Below are 23,830 nucleotides of genomic sequence, written 5' to 3' on the forward strand. Positions count from 1 at the left end.
AATACATATATTTGCATGTATGTTCAGTCTTACTTTTCTCACTTGGTATTTCCACTGAAAATAGTAACTCAAGCTATTTGAAAGATAATTTTATATTTTTTAAAACCATTTTAATTGAAAATTATACTTAAGTTAGGAAAAATTAAGTATATACACAACCAACCAAGAGACTACTACAAAATAAGTTATGGGATTTCTAAGTTATCACATTTAAATTTTCCATGTGGCTTCTGCCTTAGTGATAGTTCTTTTAATGTTCTTTTAATAGTACACAAACCAATGAATACAATTCCTAACAAATTTAATCCTAAAATACCGTGGGATGTACCCTACAAGCAAAATCAAATATCCTTTTAACTATGAATCCATTTAGAATACTTTAGTGTAATTAGTAGAGATATTAGAGATTATTTAATTCAAAATTCTCATTTGACAATTGAGGCACATATGCCCAAACAGGGTAAGTCACTCGCCCAGAGTAAGCCACAGACAGATCCGGCACATGAATCCAGACCAAATCCAGTGCTATTTTTGCTGCTGTTTAGTCACTAAGCCATGTCCGACTCTTTTATGACCTGGCAGCTGCAGCCCGCCAGGCTCCCCTGTCCACTGGATTTCCCAGGCAAGAATCCTAGAGTAGACTGCATTTTCCTTCTCCAGAGGATCTTCCTAACCCAGGGATCAAACCTGTGTCTCTTGCATTGGCAGGTGGATTCTTTATCACTGAGCCACCAGAGAATCCTAGTGCTCTCTTTACAGATGCTATATCCTGAACACATTTATTACCAATAACTAAAACAAAACCAAGCCATGAGATAGAGAATATTCTTATAATATTTCCTGACAAGGATCTTTGACTGCGGCTTCAAAAAAACAGAAATAGAATAATTAATCTGGTCTTTTGTGTGTATTTAGAATACAATTAGGTATATGCAATGACAGCATTAGCTATAATCTAAAAGCTATGCATTTAATTAATTGGTCCTATATTTAGTGACTATTACACTGAAGAAGGGAATAGAAAACCACTTCAGAATTCTTGCCTTGAGAACCCCATGAACAGTATGAAAAGGCAAAAAGATAGGACACTGAAAGATGAACTCCCCAGGTCGGTAGGTGCCCAATATGCTACTGGAGATCAGTGGAGAAATAACTCCAGAAAGAATGAAGGGATGGAGCCAAAGCAAAAACAACACCCAGTTGTGAATGGGACTGGTGATAGAAGCAAGGTTTGATGCTGTAAAGAGCAATATTGCATAGGAACCTGGAAAGTTAGGTCCATGAATCAAGGCAAATTGGAAGTGGTCAAACAGGAGATGAACATCGACATTCTAGATGGACTAGAATGGACTAGAATGGGTGAATTTAACTCAGATGACCATTATATCTACTACTGTGGCAGGAATTCCTTAGAAGAAATGGAGTAGCCATCACAGTCAACAAAAGAATCCAAAATGCAGTACTTGGATGCAATCTCAAAAACGACAGAATGATCTCTGTTCGTTTCCAAGGCAAACCATTCAATATCACAGTAATCCAAGTCTATGCCCTGATCAGTAACACTGAAGAAACTGAAGTTGAACAGTTCTATGAAGACCTACAAGACCTTCTAGAACTAACAACCAAAAAAGATGTCCTTTTCATTATAGGGGACTGGAATGCAAAAGTAGGAAGTCAAGAAACACCTGGAGTAACAGGCAAATTTGGCCTTGGAGTACAGAATGAAGCAGGGCAAAGGCTAATAGAGTTCTGCCAAGAGAATGCACTGGTCATAGCAAACACCCTCTTCCAACAACACAAGAGAAGACTCTACACATGGACATCACCAGATGGTCGACACCGAAATCAGACTGATTATATTCTTTGCAGCCAAAGATGGAGAAGCTCTATATAGTCAGCAAAAACAAGACCAGGAGCTGACTGTGGCTTGGATCATGAACTCCTTATTGCCAAATTCAGACTGAAATTGAAGAAAGTGGAGAAAACCACTAGACCATTCAGGTATGACCTAAATCAAATCCCTTATGACTATACAGTGGAAGTGAGAAATAGATTTAAGGGACTAGATCTGATAGAGTGCCTGATGAACTATGGATGGAGGTTCATGACATTGTACAGGAGACAGGAATCAAGACCATCCCCAAGAAAAAGAAATGCAAAAAAGCAAAATGGCTGTCTGAGAAGGCCTTACAAATAGCTGTGAAAAGAAGGGAAGTGAAAAGCAAAGGAGAAAAGGAAAGATATACCCATTTGAATGCAGAGTTCCAAAGAATAGCAAGGAGAGATAAGAAAGCCTTCCTCAGCAATCAATGCAAAGAAATAGAGGAAAACAATAGAATGGAAAAGACTAGAGATCTCTTCAAGAAAATGAGAGATACCAAGGGAAACATTTCATGCAAAGATGGGCTCAATAAAGGACAGAAATGGTAGGGACCTAACAGAAGCAGAAGATATTAAGAAGAGGTGGCAAGAATACACAGAAGAACTGTACGTAAAAGATATTCACGACCCAGATAATCACAATGGTGTGAACACTCACCTAGAGCCAGACATGCTGGAATGTGAAGTCAAGTGGGCCTTAGGAAGCATCACTACGAACAAGGCTAGTGCAGGTGATGGAATTCCAGTTGAGCTATTTCAAGTCCTGAAAGACAGTGCTGTGAAAGTGCTGCACCCAATATGCCAGCAAATTTAGAAACTTCAGGAGTGGCTACAGGACTGGAAAAGGTCAGTTTTCATTCCAATCCCAAAGAAAGGCAATGCCAAAGAACGCTCAAACTACCACACAATTGCACTCATCTCACACGCTAGTAAAGTAATGCTCAAAATTCCCCAAGCCAGGCTTCAGCAATACGTGAACCGTGAACTTCCAGATGTTCAAGCTGGGTTTTTAGAAAAGGCAGAGGAACCAGAGATCAAATTGCCAACATCCACTGGATCATCGAAAAAGCAACAGAGTTCCAGAAAAACATCTATTTCTGCTTTATTGACTATGCCAAAGCCTTTGACTGTGTGGATTGCAATAAGCTGTGGAAAATTCTGAAAGAGATGGGCATACCAGACCACCTGACCTGCCTCTTGAGAAACCTGTATGCAGGTCAGGCAGCAACAGTTAGAACAGGACATGGAATAATAGACTGGTTCCAAATAGGAAAAGGAGTATATCAAGGCTGTATACTGTCACCCTGCTTATTTAACTAATATGCAGAGTATATAATGATAAACGCTGGGCTGGAGGAAGTACAAGATTGCTGGGAGAAATATCAATAACCTCAGATATGCAGATGACACCACACTTATGGCAGAAAGTGAAGAAGAACTAAAGAGCCTCTTGATGAAAGTGAAAGAGGAGAGTGAAAAAGTTGGCTTAAAACTCAACATTCAGAACAACTAAGATCATGGCATCTGGTCCCATCACTTCATGGCAAATAGATGGGAAAACAGTGGAAGCAGTGTCAGACTTTATTTTTGGGGGCTCCAAAATCACTGCAGATGGTGATTGCAGCCATGAAATTAAAAGACGCTTACTCCTTGGAAGGAAAGTTATGACCAACCTAGATAGCATATTAAAAAGCAGAGACATTACTTTGCCAACAAAGGTCCATCTAGTCAAGACTATGGTTTTTCCAGTGGTCATGTGTGGATGTGAGAGTTGGACTGTGAAGAAAGCTGAGTGCAGAAGAACTGATGCTTTTGAATTGTGGTGTTGGAGAAGATTCTTGAGAGCCCCTTGGACTGCAAGGAGATCCAACCAATCCATCCTAAAGGAGATCAGTCCTGGGTGTTCATTGGAAGGACTGATGTTGAAGCTTAAACTCCAATACTTTAGCCACCTGATGCAAGGATCTGACTCATTGGAAAAGACCCAGATGCTGGGAAAGGTTGAGGGCAGGAGGAGAAGGGGACGACAGAGGATGAGATGGTTGGATGGCATCACCGACTTGATGGACATGGGTTTGGGTGGACTCTGGGAGTTGGTGATGGACAGGGAGGCCTGGCGTGCTGCGGTTCATGGGGTCACAAAGAGTCAGACACGACTGAGCGACTGAACTGAACTGAACACATACTTTGAAGCTGGAGCTCCAATGCTCTGGCCACCTGATGCAAAGAACTGACTCACTGGAAAAGACCCTGATGCTGGTAAAGACTGAAGGCAGGAGGAGAAGGGGATGACAGAGGATGAGATGGTTGGATGGCATCGCTGACTCAAGGGACATGAGTTTGAGCAAGTTCTAGGAGTTGGTGATGGACACAGAAGCCTGATGTGCTGCAGTCCATGGGGTCACAAAGAGTCAAACACAACTGAGCAACTGAACTGACACATAATTTGCTTTGTCCATTTATAAATGAATATAATGTAGAATTTTAATAAAAATTTATTATATTTACATAAAAATTTACAGTTACAATTCACAAAACTCCCTGAGAATTCACTCTTGTTCATTATGAAGGGATAAAAATATAGAAAAGAACTGAATTATAAAGTGTTGGAAAAATAATTTAAAAAATTAAGGGAAAACATCAAGAATGAAGAGAACTAAAAAGGTGATATTAGCAGGAAATATGATATCCTTTTCTCATAAGATCTAATTCTACGCAGAGATACTGGATTGGTACAAGCATGTGTTTTTCTGTGTGCATGCACACATGGGCAATCAGGTGTATTTATAGAATATTCTAATGCTGGAAGAAATTTCAGTATTTCGGCATTTCAGCAAAAGAAATTTCCTTTCTCTATCCTTTGTTCACATCCTGATTCCAAAAATATACATTCTTACTTCAGAAAAAAATCCAGATGACTATTACCTTCATACACCTCTTACTGAACCAAGACAAACTTTTTTATATGAGTACATTTCTGGAAAAAAAAAAGTAAAAATTAAGATCTTTCACAGTAATGCAAATTTTAAAGAAATTTCTCTTTCCCTACAATATTCTCTTATTCCTATAATCTACTCAACATGTTTAATTTGGAACCAACCCAACATTAGTAACACCTGCTGTGGGAATCCACCTAACATTTGGGACAACTGCTGCTACTAGCCCCAGGAAAGTCCCTTCTTAACCTCACCAAAATAACAGTGGTAATAGTAACACAATCTTTAAAAGTTAACAAAAACATAATTAATTTTCTCAAATAACACAACAATAACAACAAAAGCCTCAAAAGAAGCGATTCTCACAATCTCAGGTTAACATAATTTATTACTGATTAATTTATTTTAAAGAAAATTCTTGAAGTAAGAACGAAGTTGTACCTTTTCAAGGTCTGGATCTTGAAAGGGAAATTTACTTATGATTGCTCTATATTCTTCTTCACTAACAATAGGGATGGGGCTATAATTATCTTCTTCAAAAATGTCCCTGTTAAGAAAGAAGACAGAATTGAAAATTTAATATTAGAAAACACACCAATAGAGTACTATAGGACAATACTTTAAGAAAACCCAATAATTACAAAATAATTTTCTGTTTGTCAGTTAAAGGTATAAATAGGAAAACAGTGCCTAATCACTCAGAATTCTAAAATCCAGTATCAAATAAGTGTCTCTCAAAATTAACGTGTGATCTTCTTTCTACTTGTTTATTTTACATCCTTCAGTATTTCAGTTCCTTAGAATAGTTCCCAAGATGATATAGCCTGAATGAACTAATTACAACTAAAAATGAGATGAAGAGTATCCCAGTCATATTTCTTAACAGGAACAACTCTCAAATTGTATGTCTTTTGTGTTCTCTTTCCAACTAGATCATAAGCTCCCTGAAGATGAAAACAATGTCTTCCATTTGTCTGTCTCTCATAATGCTGTACTTAGAAAAGGACCTTTTACACTTAGTAAGGTAGACACATTTACTACTCACCAAACATCCATGTGCTTTCCTTGCAAACAGGTAGTCATATGACTAGTTTCAGCCACTGGACTGTGAACACAAGTTACATGTGTTGCTTTAAGTCTAAAGCATTTATGAGCTAACCATGTGATCCTCTGTCCCATGGTGACAGGGAAGACCCACATGTCGAGAAAGTAGAATCACAAATGGCAAAAGCCTGAGTCGTGGACTACTAGACCCACTATAAACTTTTGTGTGAGAAATAAAATGCCTATGTTTATCCAATGAGATTTTGTGCACTTTTGTTAGTAGCATAACTCAGCCTGTACTAATATACCTGCTGTCCAATCAACTTCTTTATAATCAATAATTCAGTCTGATTAGTATTTCTTGAGCATCTAGTGCTAGTCTCTGTGCTAACTATAATGAAAACTCTCTACCCCCATGAAGATAAAAGCAAGATCTTTGTTCTCAAGCCTAATAGGAGAGAGAGATATGCAAACAGATTATGTTTATAATGATGTTATACAGACAATAAATGAGGTACAAGTTTCAGATATCGGACAAAGGGAAAAAGCAACTAACTTTATCAGACTAGGTGGGAGATATCTCATGAAAAGTTTACAGAGAAACTATGGGCTGTGCAGGGGTTTTACAGATAAAAAGAAACACTTCTAACGAGATTATGGGAGAATAGCATTACGAAGGATGGACCATAACATGCAAAAATATAAGGGATAGAAAAGTATGACTATGGGGAGGGGCTGAATAAAATCACAAGTATGCAGTATTACTGGAATATAAAATATGCAAGGGACATGGTTTAAAATGAGGCTGGGCAGGTGGAAAAACTGAGACCCAGATTTTATCCTATAGGCAACGGAATATCATCTGAGGTTTTAGGCAGACGAATATCATAGGAAGAATTTCACATAGTGGAGGAAAAACAAGGAAAAAGACAATAATGAACAGAGAGAGGCCAGGTGGAAAGACTGAATGATCCAAATAAAGAGCGATGAGGATTTGAATTAAAGCTGTATTTGTGGAGGCAGAAAGGGAGTGGCAGAAACAGTTTTTAAGAAGTAGAATATATGGGACTTACAAACTAAATGAGGATTATGAGGGAAAGTATAATCCTAATGAATCTGTGGTTTCTAGACAAGGAAAATGGACAAATGATATATATATCTCACCTCATCACAGACATCTGCAGAGGTAAGGAACACAAGAGAAGAATATAGTTTGGGCAGTAGATAATGAATATCTAACTGATAAATGGCTCTGGCATCTTAATGAGAGGCTGGAAATAAGTCATGAACCTGTGGTGCAACTGTTGTGGAAAACAGAATAGAGGTTCCTCAAAATTATTTACCATATAATCCAGCAATTCCACTTCTGGGTATATACCCAAAAGAACTGAAAGAGGGACCCAAACAGATAACTGTTTGTCAATGTTCATAGTGGTATTATTCATAATTGTCAAAAGGTGAAAACAACCCAAATATCCATAAGTAGATGAATGGATAAATAAAACATGATACACACAATGGAATATTATTTAGCCTTAAAAAAGGAATGATATTGACACAACATGGATGAACCTTGAAGACATTATGCTTAGTGAAATAAACCAGACCAACAAAACCAAACAAATTCAGACACAAAACCCAAAGAATGTACGAACTACTTATATGAAGTAACTAGAGTAGTCAAATTCAAAGACAAAGTAGAATGGTGATTTCTGGGGATGGACTAGAAGAAAAAGAGATTGGGAGGTACTGTTTAATTGGTACAGAGTTTCAGTTTAGCAAGATAAGAAAGTTCTGGAGATGAACAGGAGTGATGGTTTCAACAGTGTGAACATACTTAATGTCACTGAACTATACATTCATAAAAGGTTAAAATAGTAAATTTTAAGTTACACATATTTTACCACAATAAAAATATAACTTAAGGAATTTTATTGCTAAATGCAAAAACAATTACTTCATCATTTGGCCATTTTTTTAAATTACATTAAGGTACCATGGCTTAGACTAACCTGAAAACTCCAGCCCATTTCTTAAGCAATGTTTCATTGTATTGATCTCTTATTTCAAATAAAAGGTCAAAAAGTCGATTCACTGGAAAACCATAACCCTAAAACACACACACAAAAAGCAGATAAACAAGTAAAATAAATAAAGATATTCATTTTTAAAAGTTCAGAATACTAGAGAACTGTTTGAAGTAATCATTATATCAAACTGTATGCCATTTCAACAGTATGAAAAAAAGGTATCCTTTTGACTTTCTACCAAGTTGCACCAGTTAAAAAAAGAGTCTAGAAAGTTTTATGAAGCTGGAATTATTTTTCCATTTCTTCTCTCTCTTTTCAGTCTGGATTACACTGTTAACCTTAAAAAGTATTACAAGTCAGAACTGGAGGAAAAGTTCAAGATTACTGATCCACGTAACTGCATCTTGGGAAGCAGTCTCTAAATAATACAGAAGAAAAAAAGAGAATACATTCTGTCTGAAACACTCTACTTTCAATTCAGTGCTGACTTTGTAGTACAGGGAAAAGTTATCAAACAGACACTCCAAAATTTTATTCCTTTGCAACTCCAAATCCAATGAAATCATACCCATATTAGGACCAAACATTTCTGCTCACATCAGAGTTGTCCCTCTTCCCCTTCAAGGCTCACCTCTTCGTCTTTGGTCTTGATCCTATCTCCTCCTTCAGGAACTGCTCCATGGATTAGCTACTCACTCTGTTGCATTTTTAACTTCCACTACCTCCTTTCTCTTCACTAAATAAACTTGCTAAATTGCCTCCCATCTTTAAAACGAGAACAACTAAAGGAAACAAAAAAGCCCTCCTACAATTTTCTGTGCCCTGCAGCTGCCTCCTGTCCTTCCCTAGCCAAACCTACTACAATCTAACTCCCACTCCTATTCCTTTTTTGAAACTGCTGTCAATAATATCACAGAGTATATCCTAAATAGAAAATTCCATGATCTCTCATTCTATCTTACTTCTGTTTCCTCTGCTTTGAATTCTGTAATATTACTCTCTCTCCTTGTTCTCCTTTTATCTATGAGTAATCCCTCTGGATTCTTTATTCTTCTATCTCCATCCTTCAATTTTTTCTTCTAGCTCTCTAGAGCAATTTCAAGTCAATTGACTTCAAACACTACGTTCACTGACTATTCTCAATCTGTATCTCTAGCTAGACCTCTATAAATTCTAAATATTTAATTCCAACAGCTATTAGACATCTCCAGTCCACCAACAAGCACATTAAACTCATATCTTCCTACTAAACCAGTGTTCTTCCTACTTCCTATTCCTGTTAATAGTTCTATCATCAATCCAATTTATCAGGAAAGAAACCTAAATGTCATCTAAATGCCCCCAAAACAAACATCTAATCACTCATCAGATTCTTTTGATTTTGCCTCCTTTACAAATTTCATTCAAACCTATCATTTTTCTCCATCATCTACTACCTTTCTTTCTTCAGAAATCTTTCCAGTACCACTGTTTTATTTTAGGTCCTTAACATCCCCTGCCTAGATCACTGTAAAAGCTTTCTAAACTGAAATTCCAACCATCTGTCTCTCTCAACTCACTCTATTGCCAACTCATAAAATTATCAACTAAAAGTGCAAAGCAGATCATACCATTCCCCTAGAGGAGGCTTACTAAAGTCTCACAAGACATGCCATAATCTGGCTAAAACTACCTAATCAGTTTCATTACCACTCTCTACCCTCTTTACTTACATTTAAACATTACAGTTTCTAACACCACCAAGCTGGTCAGCCAGTCTCATGCCCACCATACCATTTGTTGTTGTCATTCAGTCACCAAGTCATGTCCAACTCTTAGTGACTCTATGGACTGCAGCACGCCAGACTTCCCTGTCCTTCACCATCTCTCGGAGTTTGCCCAAGCTCTTGTCCACTGAACGGGTGATGTCATCCAAACATCTCATTCCCTGTCGCCCTCTTCTCCTTCTGCCTTCAATCCTTCCCAGCATCAGGGTCTTTTCCAATGAGTCAGCTGTTTGCATCCAGTGGCCAAAGTATACCATACTATACTATGGTGACAGTATAGTCAGTTACCTACAACTGACACAGGCTATTTGCCTGTCATTAATGCCTCTTCCTTCATATCTAACTTGCTAAACTCACATGTCCTTCAAAATCTAGCTCACATTTCAACTTTCTGTATAACCCTTCCCAACTCCTGGAATCAAAGTTATCATTCTATCTTCCAAGAGCCCAAAGTTCTTTAACACATTACTAAATTAGTATGTCTTATTATACATCTTATTTGTTTACAACTAAACTGAATTTCTTAAACCCAAGAATCTTTATGTCCCTATTGTTGTACTGATTTTTATATATATCATATTACCTAGCTGTTAGCACATAGCGGGTGCTCAAAAAAGGTTAATGAACGAATCAATAAATGCTTACTTTTCATTTGCTTAATAGGCAGTAAGCAGAACTATGAACATGCTATGTTGTGTTTTGATTTTTCACTTTATTGTTTAGTTAGCTTTGTTTTAGGTTATGAAATAGTAACATTTTAAAAAGAAAAATTCCCTTAGGGTGGTAAAGTGGCAATTTTTAAAATGAAATATTGTGCAATATGCTTTAACTAAAGATTAATTAGAAAAGACCATCTTCAATTCTCTCAACTTTTCAATTACTAAGTACAACTTGAAAAGCCAGTTTAAATGAATTACATTTAATTCAATGTAAGCTCTACCTAATAATCAGCTTGTCAATTTTCAGTGAAATGAAAATACTGCATGATTTCTAAATAAGCAAGAACTGATTTGTTTTCCTCAACTTAATTTCAAAGCAGTAAGATTAGAAAGATATATTAACAAGGGTTTATGCATCCATCAATGTTGCTTTTTTAACACCTCTGTAACCTGAATATTGCCTACTACTCTTTGATTATCTGCAGAGTTCCTTGCAACCATACCAAATACTTAATCTAAAACTGAATCTACAGTTGTACTCAAAATGACAATTCAAGAACAGTCTGTATGGTTTTTAAAAGAGATAAAGAGTTTACACCAGAATATAAATCAATGCTGCTACTGATATCAATCAATGCTGCTATTGTTACCAAAAACAAAAACCAACTGAGCTAAATTTTGTACTTTAGTGACACAGTTGATCTACATTCTGACAGAAATTTCCTTTCATTATGGATCCATAACAATTTGTTGACCTGGGGTCCCCAGACCATATTTTGAGTAGCAATGCTTTGAGTCATTAAGGACAGCAAAACTCCAAGTTACTTAAAAATAGGCCCCAAATATTAAGGCAGTCTTTAATAAAACTTACTAAAGTTTTCTTGCAGAGAAATCAGTATTACAGGTACATTAGTCACAAACTTTATGAAAGAAAAAAAGTCCCAAATTATTTTGGTTTTATAATAAAAGTCATACAAACTAATGAAGATATAAGGCAATAAAATAATTTACTAAAGGAGCTTGTGGTATCTTCTCCTCAGGTTTAAGAATAAAATAGATAACTATTATTCTAGGATGGACTCCTGTGATAAAACAAACAGTTTAGCATTTCCTAAAAGTAAAAGTCACTCAGTTGTGTCCAACTCTTTGGGACCCCATGGACTATATAGTCCATGGAATTCTCCAGGCCAGAATACTGGAGTGGGTAGCCTTTCCCTTCTCCAGGGGATCTTCCCAACCCAGGGATCAAACCCAGGTCTCCCACATTACAGGCAGATTCTTTACCAACTGAGCCACAAGGGAAGACCCAGCATTTCCTAAAGCCCCAGCATTTCCTTTGTATGAAGCTCTAGATCAAAAAGATGCTCTAAGGGAAAAAAAAGATTTAAGAGTCAGATATGTTGGGAAAATAATCACCTTACCTTTGGAAATGTATGCTATAAACTTGCTTAGTAGAAAATCTCCTTTACTTCACTCAGCATTTTCTAAACATTTTTGACCATACAACTAGTATCACACTTTGGAAAATGCTGGTCTATATTTCACAAAAAGTTATTCCAAACATAACAACCCCATAAATTTAAGCATGGTTGAAAAGTTACCAATCAATCAAACATCTATCAATCAAATTTATCAAAAATCCCGTAAGTTTAAGCATGAAAACTTAATCAATTCTTTATTATCTGTGATCAAAGATGAAGGACAAGTTCAAAACTTTGATACTGATAACCACAAAGACAATGAGGTTTCAGACAATTCAGTTTTAATCTTATTTTAAAAAGAAAAAAACTCCAAAATGCAAAGTAAAGTGATATGCTTACAATCATAGCACACTTGAAATTAGGAAAGAAATGAGTATATACAGCTTTCAAACTAGCATTTATTTTCATATACAGTATCACATTTAAAACTCCAAACAATTCTGAAAACTAGTAATTAATAAATCCACTTTCACAAATGAGGATCTGAAGTTCAGAAAACTTGTAAACATACAATTAGCCAACAGCAAAAGCTGAACATAAACTCGGGTCTTTGTGATTCCATAGCTCATGTTCACTGTCCTCAGGCAGAACTTTAATATTCTAATTTCTAGTTCAGGGTTTTTTCCACTACATTGTGTACTTTTTTTTAACTGCAAAAATACTATATCTAAGCCAATAGATGACCAATATTTTAACAGATGGTAATATTCCCTGATCTCTGTGCAATCTTCATAATCAGGAAGGCGGTAGTATGAAAAGTTCTGCATGATAGGAGAATATCAATACATAAGTAAACATTTGATTATTACTAATTTACTACCATTAAGTCACAATACAAGAAATGAGTATGGTCTACACTATATTTTGAATAGTTTTATGTGCTCAAATAGCCATTAACTGAATATCAGATTATCACCCACCTGTAGAGTATCTGCAAATATTACAATGAGATTCTTCAGCTCCAGAACAAGATCAGGATCAGTGCAATAAGACTGGGAGAATGAAGGGTAAGTGGGGGTAGAGACACAAACAAACAAACACACACCAGAGTCACTTGGTTAAAAACTAAGAAATAAAACTTGAAAATTTTTCCTTAAATTTGCTTGACTTACAATAAATTTAAAGTCTTGACTATCAAATTCACAGCTGACTTCTTCTATTCATTAAAAAATTCTTAGGGAATGATCATGACATGACAAACCACTTTAGGTACTATATGAAAAGAAATTTTCCTGAAATTTGCGCACACTTACTTTAGTCAAAGCAACGAAGCTTATATTTACAAAAAGGTCTTTAGATTTTAAAGAACTAGTTATTTCAAATTGAAAAAATGGTTTATATTTCTACTTTTCAATTATTTATTTATTCTATTATAAAAGAGATACAATCAATATATTTTTCTAAGTGACAATTTATTTTCTTAGTACTCCATCAAAGGAAAATAATTATTTCAAAAGGATAGTGAAATTCACTCTTGTTCCTTTAATAGCATTTAGTAAGATTTAAATGTGATATATTGCATTTACTATAATATGATTTCATACCTGATGTCATGGAATTAATAGAGAGCATACTACAATAATACATATTCATAGCTGATCTGAATATAAACCATGATAAAATATATTGTTCCTTATTATATGTGATAGAAAAAGTTGTAGTTCATTGGACAAATAGTGTACCCAGAATCCATGTCCCTGATAAGTAAAAATATAATGTATTTATAATCTAAGTATCACTTAAACTAATAATCTTTCTTCAAAATATTTTCAATCTCTATTCTCAATAATAAAATTTTAAGTAATAGATTATAAAATTTTAAGTTTGGGGAGATTTTACTGAAGGCAAGCTTCCAAAATTATCCTAAGAAAAAGTCCACACTAAGAAATTATTAATTTCACTAGTCCTTATCAGATAATTTTTACTTCTGCAAAAGGCATATTATAAAAATATTTTATCATTTTACCTTTCTTCATAAAAAAGTTTTCATTACTTAAAGATTCACTACTCCAAATGAGTTTAAATTTTGACAACTGCATATTATTTTTAGGACATTTATAAGTGTACTACTGCAAATAAGCTATAAACATTGAAGAACAAGTTCTATTGAGTTTTAATGGTGGAGTTTATTTTGGAAACAAAGAATGTGGAATGATAATTAAAAACCCTTTCTTCATGGTGCTTTTCAGTGATCTAATGAAGAGGTCAGTTGAGACTAATGAGAACAGCATAATTCTCCATCTTCTATAACGCTGGACTGAAAGTGTCTTCAGCAAGCCCCAGTCAGTTGCAAAATCACAGCTCAATATTACCACATAAACAAAGGCCTAACATTACTACCTCCAAATCTGACAATTATCAAAAAAATGTAGAACTAATGAAGGTACAACTTTCTTCTGACACTATCCAATTCATAAGTTCTTAAAGTAACAATTAAAAATTTAGTAACATAAATTATCTAACTTACTGAATGAGCTCTAAGGACAGCAATTATCTTTGAGAGGGCCATGTTCCAAAGTTCATCAGTGTATGCCCTGGTTACTAATCCTTGGGTCACATGTAAAATGTGATCTTCCACCACAAAGAACCTAAAAACAGCAATTGCAAAATAACGAGTTGAAACAAAATTCAAACCTAAATAGAAAATAATTAGTTCTGACATTTAACACAATATCAAAATAATATTTGTTGCCATATTAGATACATACCCTACAATTTGAGTGAAATATCTTCTGTAGCCATCAACTGTTTCATGCTTTAAATGAAAAATAAAAATCAATTTAAAACAATAGATATGAGTAACATAAAAGTAGTTCCAAATCAGTACAACATTTATTAACAAATATTTATTGAGAGTCTACTATAAGAAGCATATATTTTAAGGCACGAGGGATACACTGGTAAATAACAAAAAGTCCTTACCCCTCATGGAATTTGCATTCGAAAAGAGACAAAATAAGCAAATTTAAAAGTCAGAACCTTCGTCTCAGCAGGCTAATTCAATCCACTAACATCTCTCACTTGGCCTATTACATCATTCACGTACCTAGCCTTCGAAGCTTTCAGGCTTGTTTCCTTAAGTCTATTCTCCAGACAGCTGCCAGAAAAATACTTTTCAAAAATAATCAAATAAATATATCGTTTGCTAAAAACCTTCTAGTGATTTTCTATCTGATTCATAATAAAAGTCAAATTCCTCTGAAATGGTCTACAATTTCATATTGTTCATAATTTTAACAAAAAGAAAATATTTGATTATTTGAATTTCATGAGCTTATTACATGAAATATTTCAATTAGGTTCAAATATTGTATTTTATTTCATGAAAGTGATCAAAATTTTCAAACATCTGGATTTTTTTCAGGGAGGAGGCTGTTATTACACTTTTGGCTTAAAAATACTATGATCAGAGAATAGAGTCTACATGACACAAAAGTTTGACATGTCTTGATATCTGCTTTATAACATAGTATGTTGTCACATTTTACAATGTTCAATATGTACTTTTAAAAAGTGTTTTTACAGGTGTTGAAACAGAATTTTTTTTTTTGGCCATGCTGCATGGCTTGTGGGATCTTAGTTCCTCAACCAGGGATCAAACTGGGCCCACAGCAGTGAAAGTGCTGAGTCTTATCCACTGGACCACTAGTCTATTCAGTTCAGTTCAGTTCAGTTCAGTCATGTCCGACTCTTTGCGACCCCATGAACCACAGCACAACAGGCCTCCCTGTCCATCACCAACTCCTGGAGTTTACCCAAACTCATGTCCACTGAGTCGGTGATGCCATCCAATCATCTCATCCTCTGTCGTCCCCTTCTCCTCCTGCCCTCAATCTTTCCCAGCATCAGGGTCTTTTCAAATGAGTCAACTCTTCGCATCAGGTGGCCAAAGTACTGGAGTTTCAGCTTCAACATCAGTCCTTCCAATGAATACCCAGGACTGATCTCCTTTAGGATGGACTGGTTGGATCTCCTTGTAGTCCAAGGGACTCTCAAGAGTCTTCTCCAACACCACAGTTCAAAAGCATCAATTCTTCTGCGCTCAGCTTTCTTTACAGTCCAGCTCTCACATCCATATGTAACTACTGGAAAAACCATAGCCTTGACTAGACAGACCTTTGTTGGCAAAGTAATGTCTCTGCTTTTTAACATGCCGTCTAGATTGGTCATAATTTTCCTTCCAAGGAGAGTAAGTGTCTTTTAATTTCATGGCTGCAATCACCATCTGCAGTGATTTTGGAGCCCCCAAAAATAAAGTCAGTTACTGTTTCCACTGTTTCCCCATCTATTTGCCACGAAGTGCTGGGACCAGATGCCATGATCTTAGTTTCCTGAATGTTGAGCTTTAAGCCTATTAGATAAGCCTATTATTAAACATGTTCTGTATTCTTACTGCTATTCTGTCTAATGGCTTATAAGATACTGAAGCATCCACAATGCTTATGGATTTTTTAATTTACCCTCTTAGTTGCAGCAATTTTGCTTTAAATACTTTGAGTTAATGTTATCAAGTACTTATAGATTCAAATTAACATTTTTTATCAGCTCTAAGACATGAATTTTTTATAACTTTAGCTTTTTAAATTATATTTAACTATATACTGTTTCTATTCTTCTAATGGCTACAGAAATTATATTATGCATACTTAAATAATAAAACTCTAAAATTAATTAATAATTTTATTCTTTTCTGCATAATTCCAAAACAGTTCAGCTTCAATAACTTCCTAATATTTATGCTATTCACCCTAATATTTATGCTATTGTTATTGTGCATTTTGTTTCTATCTTGTTTTAAAGATAAGATTCTATCTTGTTTTAAATTCTATCCATAATATTGTATTATTTTCTACAGTCAACACAGATTTATCCACATATTTATACTTTCTTTGCTATTCATTTCTTTTAGCATCTCATTTTTTCCATTTGGCATCACTTTCTTTTTGACTACAGTCTTTTCTTTCCTTCTAAGGGCGTCTCAGTAACAAACTCTCCTCCTCTTTGTCTGAAAATGCCTATCTTTGTCCTTGTTCCACTGAATAGAGAATCCCACCCAGGTAGACAGTTCTTTTCCTTCAGCATTGAAAATACTCCACTGTCTTGTTTATTTAAAAATAACCTCTTCTCTCTGGGTATTTTTAAGGTCTTCTCTTATCTTTATTTTTAAAGTCAAATTTATTGTTATAATTTACATAAAGCAAAGTTAACCTTTTTTACATAGTGAAACCACACCAAAATCAAGATAGAGAATAATTCTATCTCATAACAAAGTTCCCCTTCTGACCCTTTGTAGTGAATCACTCTGCCCAATCCCTAACCCTTCACCACTGATCCCATTCTATCTTACAGTTTTGCCTTTTCAAAAATGTCATATAACACAAATTACACTATATATAATTTTGTTGTATCTGAATTTTTTCACTTCCAGTAATGCTTTTAAGATTTATCCATTAAAAAAAAGATTTATCCATGTCAAGAGGATCCTGAGATATACCAAATATGGACTGTGAACCAGGCAAATCAAAATGACTGGCCAAAGGAAACCCAGAAGAAATGCCCCATATAAGTGATTTAAATTGCCATGAGAGAGCGACTCAGGGACCCCTCTCTCTGAGCTCACCTGTGTATCTATCCACACATACTATACTCCTTTTCCTCCTAATAAACACTACTTGTTTCAAAAAAAAAAAAAAAGATTTATCCATGCTGTTGCATGTATCAGTTTCCATTCTTCTGTTGAGTACATAACATTACATTATGTAGTAGTACAATAATTTTTATCTATTCACTACCTCATAGACATCTGGGATGTTTCTAGTTTCTAGCATTTATGAATACAGTTACTATAAATATTCATATATAAGCCACTATGTAGATGCATTTTCAATTCTTATGGGTAAAAACTTAAGAGTGGAATTTCTGGGTCATATGATAAGTGTTTGCTTAATATTATAACAAATTGTCTAACTATTTTCCAAATAGTTACAATATTCATACCTATCAGAAGTGTATCAGAGTTCAAGTTGCTCTCTGTGATATCATCTAGATAATTTCTTTTTTTTCCCATTTATTTATATTAGTTGGAGGCTAATTACTTTACAATATTGTAGTGGTTTTTGCCATATATTGACATGAATCAGCCATGGATTTACATGTGTTCCCCATCCTGAACCCCCCTCCCACCTCCCTCCCCATCCCATCCCTCTGGGTCATCCTAGTGCACCAGCCCTGAGCACTTGTCTCATGCATCAAACCTGGACTGGCGATCTGTTTCACAATTGATAATATACATGTTTCAATGCTATTCTCTCAGATCATCCCACCCTCACCTTCTCCCACAGAGTCCAAAAGTCTGTTCTATACATCTGTGACTCTTTTTCTGTCTTGCATATAGGGTTATTGTTACCATCTTTCTAAATTCCATATATATGCGTTAGTATACTGTATTGGTGTTTATCTTTCTGGCTTACTTCACTCTGTATAATGGGCTCCAGTTTCATCCACCTCATTAGAACTGATTCAAATGTATTCTTTTTAATGGCTGAGTAATATTCCATGGTGTATATGTACCACAGCTTCCTTATCCATGTCGTCTGCTGATGGGCATCTAGGTTGCTTCCATGTTCTGGTTATTATAAACAGTGCTGCAATGAACACTAGGGTACACGTGTCTCTTTCAGTTCTGGTTTCCTCAGTATGCCCAGGAGTGGGATTGCTGGATCATATGGCAGTTCTATTTCCAGTTTTTTAAGGAATCTCCACACTGTTCTCCATAGTGGCTGTACTAGTTTGCATTCCCACCAACAGTGTAAGAGGGTTCCCTTTTCTCCACACCCTCTCCAACATTTATTGCTTGTAGACTTTTGGATAGCAGCCATTCTGACTGGCATGAAATGGTACCTCATTGTGGTTTTGATTTGCATTTCTCTGATAATGAGTGATGTTGAGCTAGATAATTTCTTCAGGTCAACTAAGATCATTAACTGTTAAAAGCTGTTCACAAAATTTTTCATTTTGGCTAATATATCTTTACTAGGTGTTCTACTTGATTTTCTTCACATTTTTTGGGGGTAGTTCCTTTATAGTTTATGGCTCCCTATTGATAAGGGCAAGCTTTTCTTTCTTTAAATATAATAAATATTTTTATATAAAGTACTTTTATATTCTATGCCTAATAACTCAATTGAAAGTCTTTTACAATTTATTTCTGTTGTCAACATTTCTAAAGATTCTCACTTGTTCAATAATTAGTTCTGAGTATGAGTTGTTAATTTTCCTATTGAAACTTTAACTGTGGATATTTTTTAACTTGGTATGAAGGTTCAGAGAAGATCTGCATTTGCTTCTAGTAAACACCTGGAGACAACATCAAAATGGGACAACTTTAAATTTTCAGCCTGAGAATTTTTTGATGCTCCAAGTAGAATGAAATTGGATTGCAAACACATGTTAAGAACTGCTTCTTATGAATTATCAGGGATTTTCTTTCCTCTGTTCACTCAGCACCAGGATTGGGGATAGGCAATTTTCTTTAGTATGTTTGGCAGAAGGACCTGAGAGGTTTTGCAAGATGGCTTTCTCTCTAGGTCATCCCAATAATGAGCTATAATTCTTTGGAGTCTCAGCCTTGCAAAGGAGAGAATTTCTCATAACCCTCTTTGGGTGACTCTGGCCTTACCCCTCTATACTTCTACATCCTTAAAACTCACGCTTTCCCATTTAGCAGATTTCCCTTAGGGAAAATGCTACATTTAGGGCTTCACTGGGGCTTTACCCCAGGGTTCAGTGGTAAAGAATCCACCTGCAATACAGGAGCCACAGGAGATGCAGGTTCAATCCCTGGGTCTGGAAGATCCCCTGGAGGAGGGCATGACAACCCACTCCAGTATTCTTGCCTGGAGAATCCCATGGACAGAGGAGCCTGGCAGGCTACAGTCCATAGGGTCACAAAGAGTAGGACATGACTGAAGTGACTTAGAGCCCACGCACAGTGTTTCATTATGCCTGTCTGGATTTGTCTTCATTTAAGTTTTCCTGTTTGGTTTATCTTATATTTAGGTGTACTGAGGTATAAATTATATCAAGTGCAGCTTCAAGTGCAGCTTCTATGAGCTTTCACAAATACATATCACCATAACCAACATATAGAACAGTTTCACATTGACTTAGTTTTTTTACATTATGGATTATTTTATTTCATTTTTTCCCTTATTTTTCTACAGCAAATATGTCACAATTTTATAGCCAAAAAATACATGTAGTCTTAAGAATGACTGATAAAAATCCCACAAACATAGCCCCTTCAGATTACTTATTTAGTCTTTGTCAGGACTATATTTTCCTATGTGATCCTCAGTGCATGTAAAAAGAATTTAAGATTTTAAAAAATGTTTTATCCAGCATCTTTAGTTGTTTTTTTCAGTAGAATACTTAATTAAGGTACTCAGTCTACCATACTGTCAGAAACTAGTTACCACTCCCTGACATTTCATATATTTATTTGTCTTATTTATTTATAGTCTGTCTTCCCTAACAGAATGTAAGCTCATGAGAGAAGGGACTCATCCATTTGAACTACTATAACTTTCACACCTAAACCGATTACTGGCAATGGTAGGTATGCAATAAATATTTGCAGTGGAATGCATGTTCTGAAGAAATTAAACAGGTTAAAAACTGACAACATAATCAATTCAAAATTTCTATATACTTACCATATTTGACTGGGGTTGCAATACCAGTCTTGCCTGTTTCTTTCTTTGTTTTCGGTAATAATTTTCAAATGTTTCCTCATCACCCTAAAATAAAGTCAGTAGAGTAATAAAAACACACATAACACAAACACATTGCTAAACAGATAACTTCTTTATCCCATAAGGGTCTTTTTTCAGCTTCTAACAACTAGAATTAAATGTGGAATGGTATTTCATATTGAATACCAAGAACAAGCTTTTCGCATTATAGTTCATAGACAGTTACCTTGTATGGAGTCATGACAATTAATCAAACAAAAGGTAAGTTCAAATATTTGATAGTTACCCAACTTATCACTTAGGCTTTATACATTTTTGACTGACCAAAGAAAATATGGCTGTCAGTGAAGGAAACTAAGTAAGAAAATTAGCTATCGAGCCTCAACTTCTGAACATGTTGTATAAGAACTACGCACACCTCACCACAGGACAATATATAGTGTTTTTAACATGGTTTACCATTAGTCTGCATCCAAAAACAGCCAGGTATACATTATTCTTAAGTTTACATGGAACATTCTCCAAGATAAAGCATTTGTGATGCCATAAGACAAGCCTCAATAAATTTAAAAGGACTAGAACCATACAATATATGATCTCTGATTTAATCAATGGGATTAAATTAGGAATCAATAACAGAGGAACTTTAGGGAAATTCACCAACATGGAGATTAAACTCCATCTTGGTGTTTAGTTATTTAAACTAAATTAGTTATTTAAATAATAACTAAATAATTAAATAATTAGTGCATTAAAGAAAAAATCACAGGAAATTAGAAAATACTGAGATAAATGGAAACAAAAACACAATACATCAAAACTCAAGAGACTGCAGCTAAACCAGAGGTTAGGAGGAAATTTACAACTTTAAATGTCTACATTAAAAAAGAAGAGCAATTTCAACTAATATCTTAAACTTCTACCTACATGAAAGAAGTTGAACACAAAAGGCCACATATATGATGATGCCATTTATATGAAATACCCAGAATAGGCAAATTCACAGAGACAGAAAGTAAATTAGTGCTTGCTAGGGACTGAGGTAAGGGGAGAGTAACGAGTGGCTGCTAACATGTAAGAGGTTTCTTTTTGTACAAATAAAATGTTCAGAAACCATTTGTAATGGTTGCACATCCATGTGAATATGCTAAAATCACTAAACTATGTGTCTGAGAAAGGTAAATGTTTTGGTATATGAATTATATCAGAATAGTGCTATTTTTAAAAGGATAATTGTTCAACCAAAAATGAAAACAATGTAGTCTGGCATAACAAATATGGAAGTAACATATTTAAAAGTAACTGTGATACAAAAGTACAGAGCCAAGAAGGAAGAAATGGAAAGTTCTTTTAAATATACATGAAAAGTACACTTCAAAGTACATCATAAGTTGAAGAAAGAAGTAAATGCCTCACACGCAGGGGATACTTCACAAATAAATACTGCATGTAGATTTACAGCTCAATGAACTTGTAGTCAGCCTTTAGAAAAGCAGGCCTAAAATGCACACACGTCTTTTTAATAATACAAGTATATGCACCCATATGTGCATACATACATATATGTATACATACACATATACACGTATACAAAAGATACTTACCAGAACAGAATAAATATGCAAACATTGGTAAACAGGGGAAAAATCAACAAGATCTTGTACAGTTAAGACCTGAAAAAATAAAATAATTTTTTAAAATTATAGGTCAAACTACTAGTCTACTGTTGAACAATATAAAGTTAAAATTAGAGAAGATTCATAGATTTCATGTTATAACACTTATCAACTATAAAAAGCATACAATAGAAACACAATGCCTTTTTATTATGTTTTGGCACCTGTTCATACCTTATTTTTTATATATTTATCATCGCTGTTGATTATTTTAGGTTATAGGTCAATAAAGCGGGGAGACTGTATATCTTTAACATGCTTAATAGATTATCAGAAAACTGCTATGGATAACTAGATATATAATTACTGCTTCTGAAAAACACAGTGCACAAATGTATGACTTAGTTACAGATGAAGTTCCTTCCCTTATGCATCACTTATCATTATTTCATCAAATTTAAGATATTATCACTTTTATGGAACACTACCACTTGAAACTATAATATCATCAATTTTAAGATGAATCCTGATTCTGAGATGTTAATAATATTTTTAAGGTACACTTTAGGGCTTCCCTGGTGGCTCAGTGGTAAAGAATCCGCCTGCCAATGCAGGAGACACAGGTTTGATCCCTAAGTCAGGAAGGCCCCACGTGCCTCGGAGCAATTAAGCCTGAGCTCTGCAACAAGAAAAGCCACCACAGTGAGAAGCCTGTGCATCACAACCAGAGAGTAGCCCCTGCTCTCCACAACCGGAGGAGAACCCAAGCAGCGGTGAAGACCCAGCATGGTCAAATAAATAAATAAATAAAATTATTTTAAAAAAATAAAGTACACTTTACAATGAAAGAAACAAAGTAATATAAAGTTTCCCAAACTTGTGAAATAAACTCTTTTTAAAGGAACACATTTCTATTCTTACAAATCCTCTGAGTGAACTTAAATTATTTTTATTGTAGAGTTACTTATTTGTGAAAATGAGAGAAATAAAATGTAGTAATAATTAAATAGATCTGAAAGAACAGGGAAACAACCAAGTTTCTCTTAGAGTATGGATTTAGGGGAAGGGGAAGATGGCAATGCTTCCAACAGTTGAAAGATACACAAAACAGATTCAGAAAAATTGAGATACAAAGACTAGATGTTTCATTTTCACCATTCTGAATTTCAAGGGAGAAAAGACAGAGATTCTCTGAATATTGATTAAGAAGAACAAAAAAGCAGATTTTAAAAAGGTTTATTTTATTCCAAGGGACCATTCAGGTCACATTAATTCCACATTAGAAAGACATTAAACCCTTTAAGGCAGTTTATTTGTCTGTATATCAGACATCCACTGTATATGTAAATATATGTATATACATACATGCAAATATTAACATACATATACATACATATACACACACACTCATAACTACATACAGATTCACTCATCCTCAAGGCATGTAATGCAAATGTACACACTGAACACTCAGTGGTTCCCACAACCACAGAGAAGCCATGGACACATATATTTATATGGCTCCTTTTTAATCAATCAATTAAAAGTTCTTACTACACCCTAACAGTGTTCTTAAAAAAAGAATTTAAAATCTCATTGACAAGGCAAAACTTATAAACAATTGGGAATACTAGACTTCTTATGGTATTAACTAATTCAAAACA

The 23,830-nt window shown here is 34.9% G+C and overlaps 1 protein-coding gene across 7 annotated transcripts in view; it reads right to left on the bottom strand.

Annotated features, from left to right (window-relative positions):
- EXOC6 (exocyst complex component 6) overlaps positions 1–23,830 on the bottom strand; it is a 199,519-nt gene that overhangs the window by 100,228 nt on the left and 75,461 nt on the right. For all 7 annotated transcript variants that reach the window (XR_011486471.1, XM_070464108.1, XM_070464110.1 and 4 more), the window contains exons 8-14: positions 22,155–22,223; positions 20,512–20,595; positions 14,506–14,552; positions 14,265–14,385; positions 12,718–12,789; positions 7,874–7,971; positions 5,259–5,364 (exon numbers count right to left, since the gene is read on the bottom strand). Coding sequence is in view for 6 of the 7 variants with exons in the window: in XM_070464108.1 (XP_070320209.1) it covers positions 5,259–5,364; positions 7,874–7,971; positions 12,718–12,789; positions 14,265–14,385; positions 14,506–14,552; positions 20,512–20,595; positions 22,155–22,223 (597 nt within the window). In the remaining variant the exon portion in view is untranslated. The remainder of the gene's footprint in view (positions 1–5,258; positions 5,365–7,873; positions 7,972–12,717; positions 12,790–14,264; positions 14,386–14,505; positions 14,553–20,511; positions 20,596–22,154; positions 22,224–23,830) is intronic.

The sequence above is a fragment of the Odocoileus virginianus genome, unplaced genomic scaffold (genome assembly GCF_023699985.2).
Source record: "Odocoileus virginianus isolate 20LAN1187 ecotype Illinois unplaced genomic scaffold, Ovbor_1.2 Unplaced_Contig_15, whole genome shotgun sequence".
Taxonomy (NCBI): domain Eukaryota; kingdom Metazoa; phylum Chordata; class Mammalia; order Artiodactyla; family Cervidae; genus Odocoileus; species Odocoileus virginianus.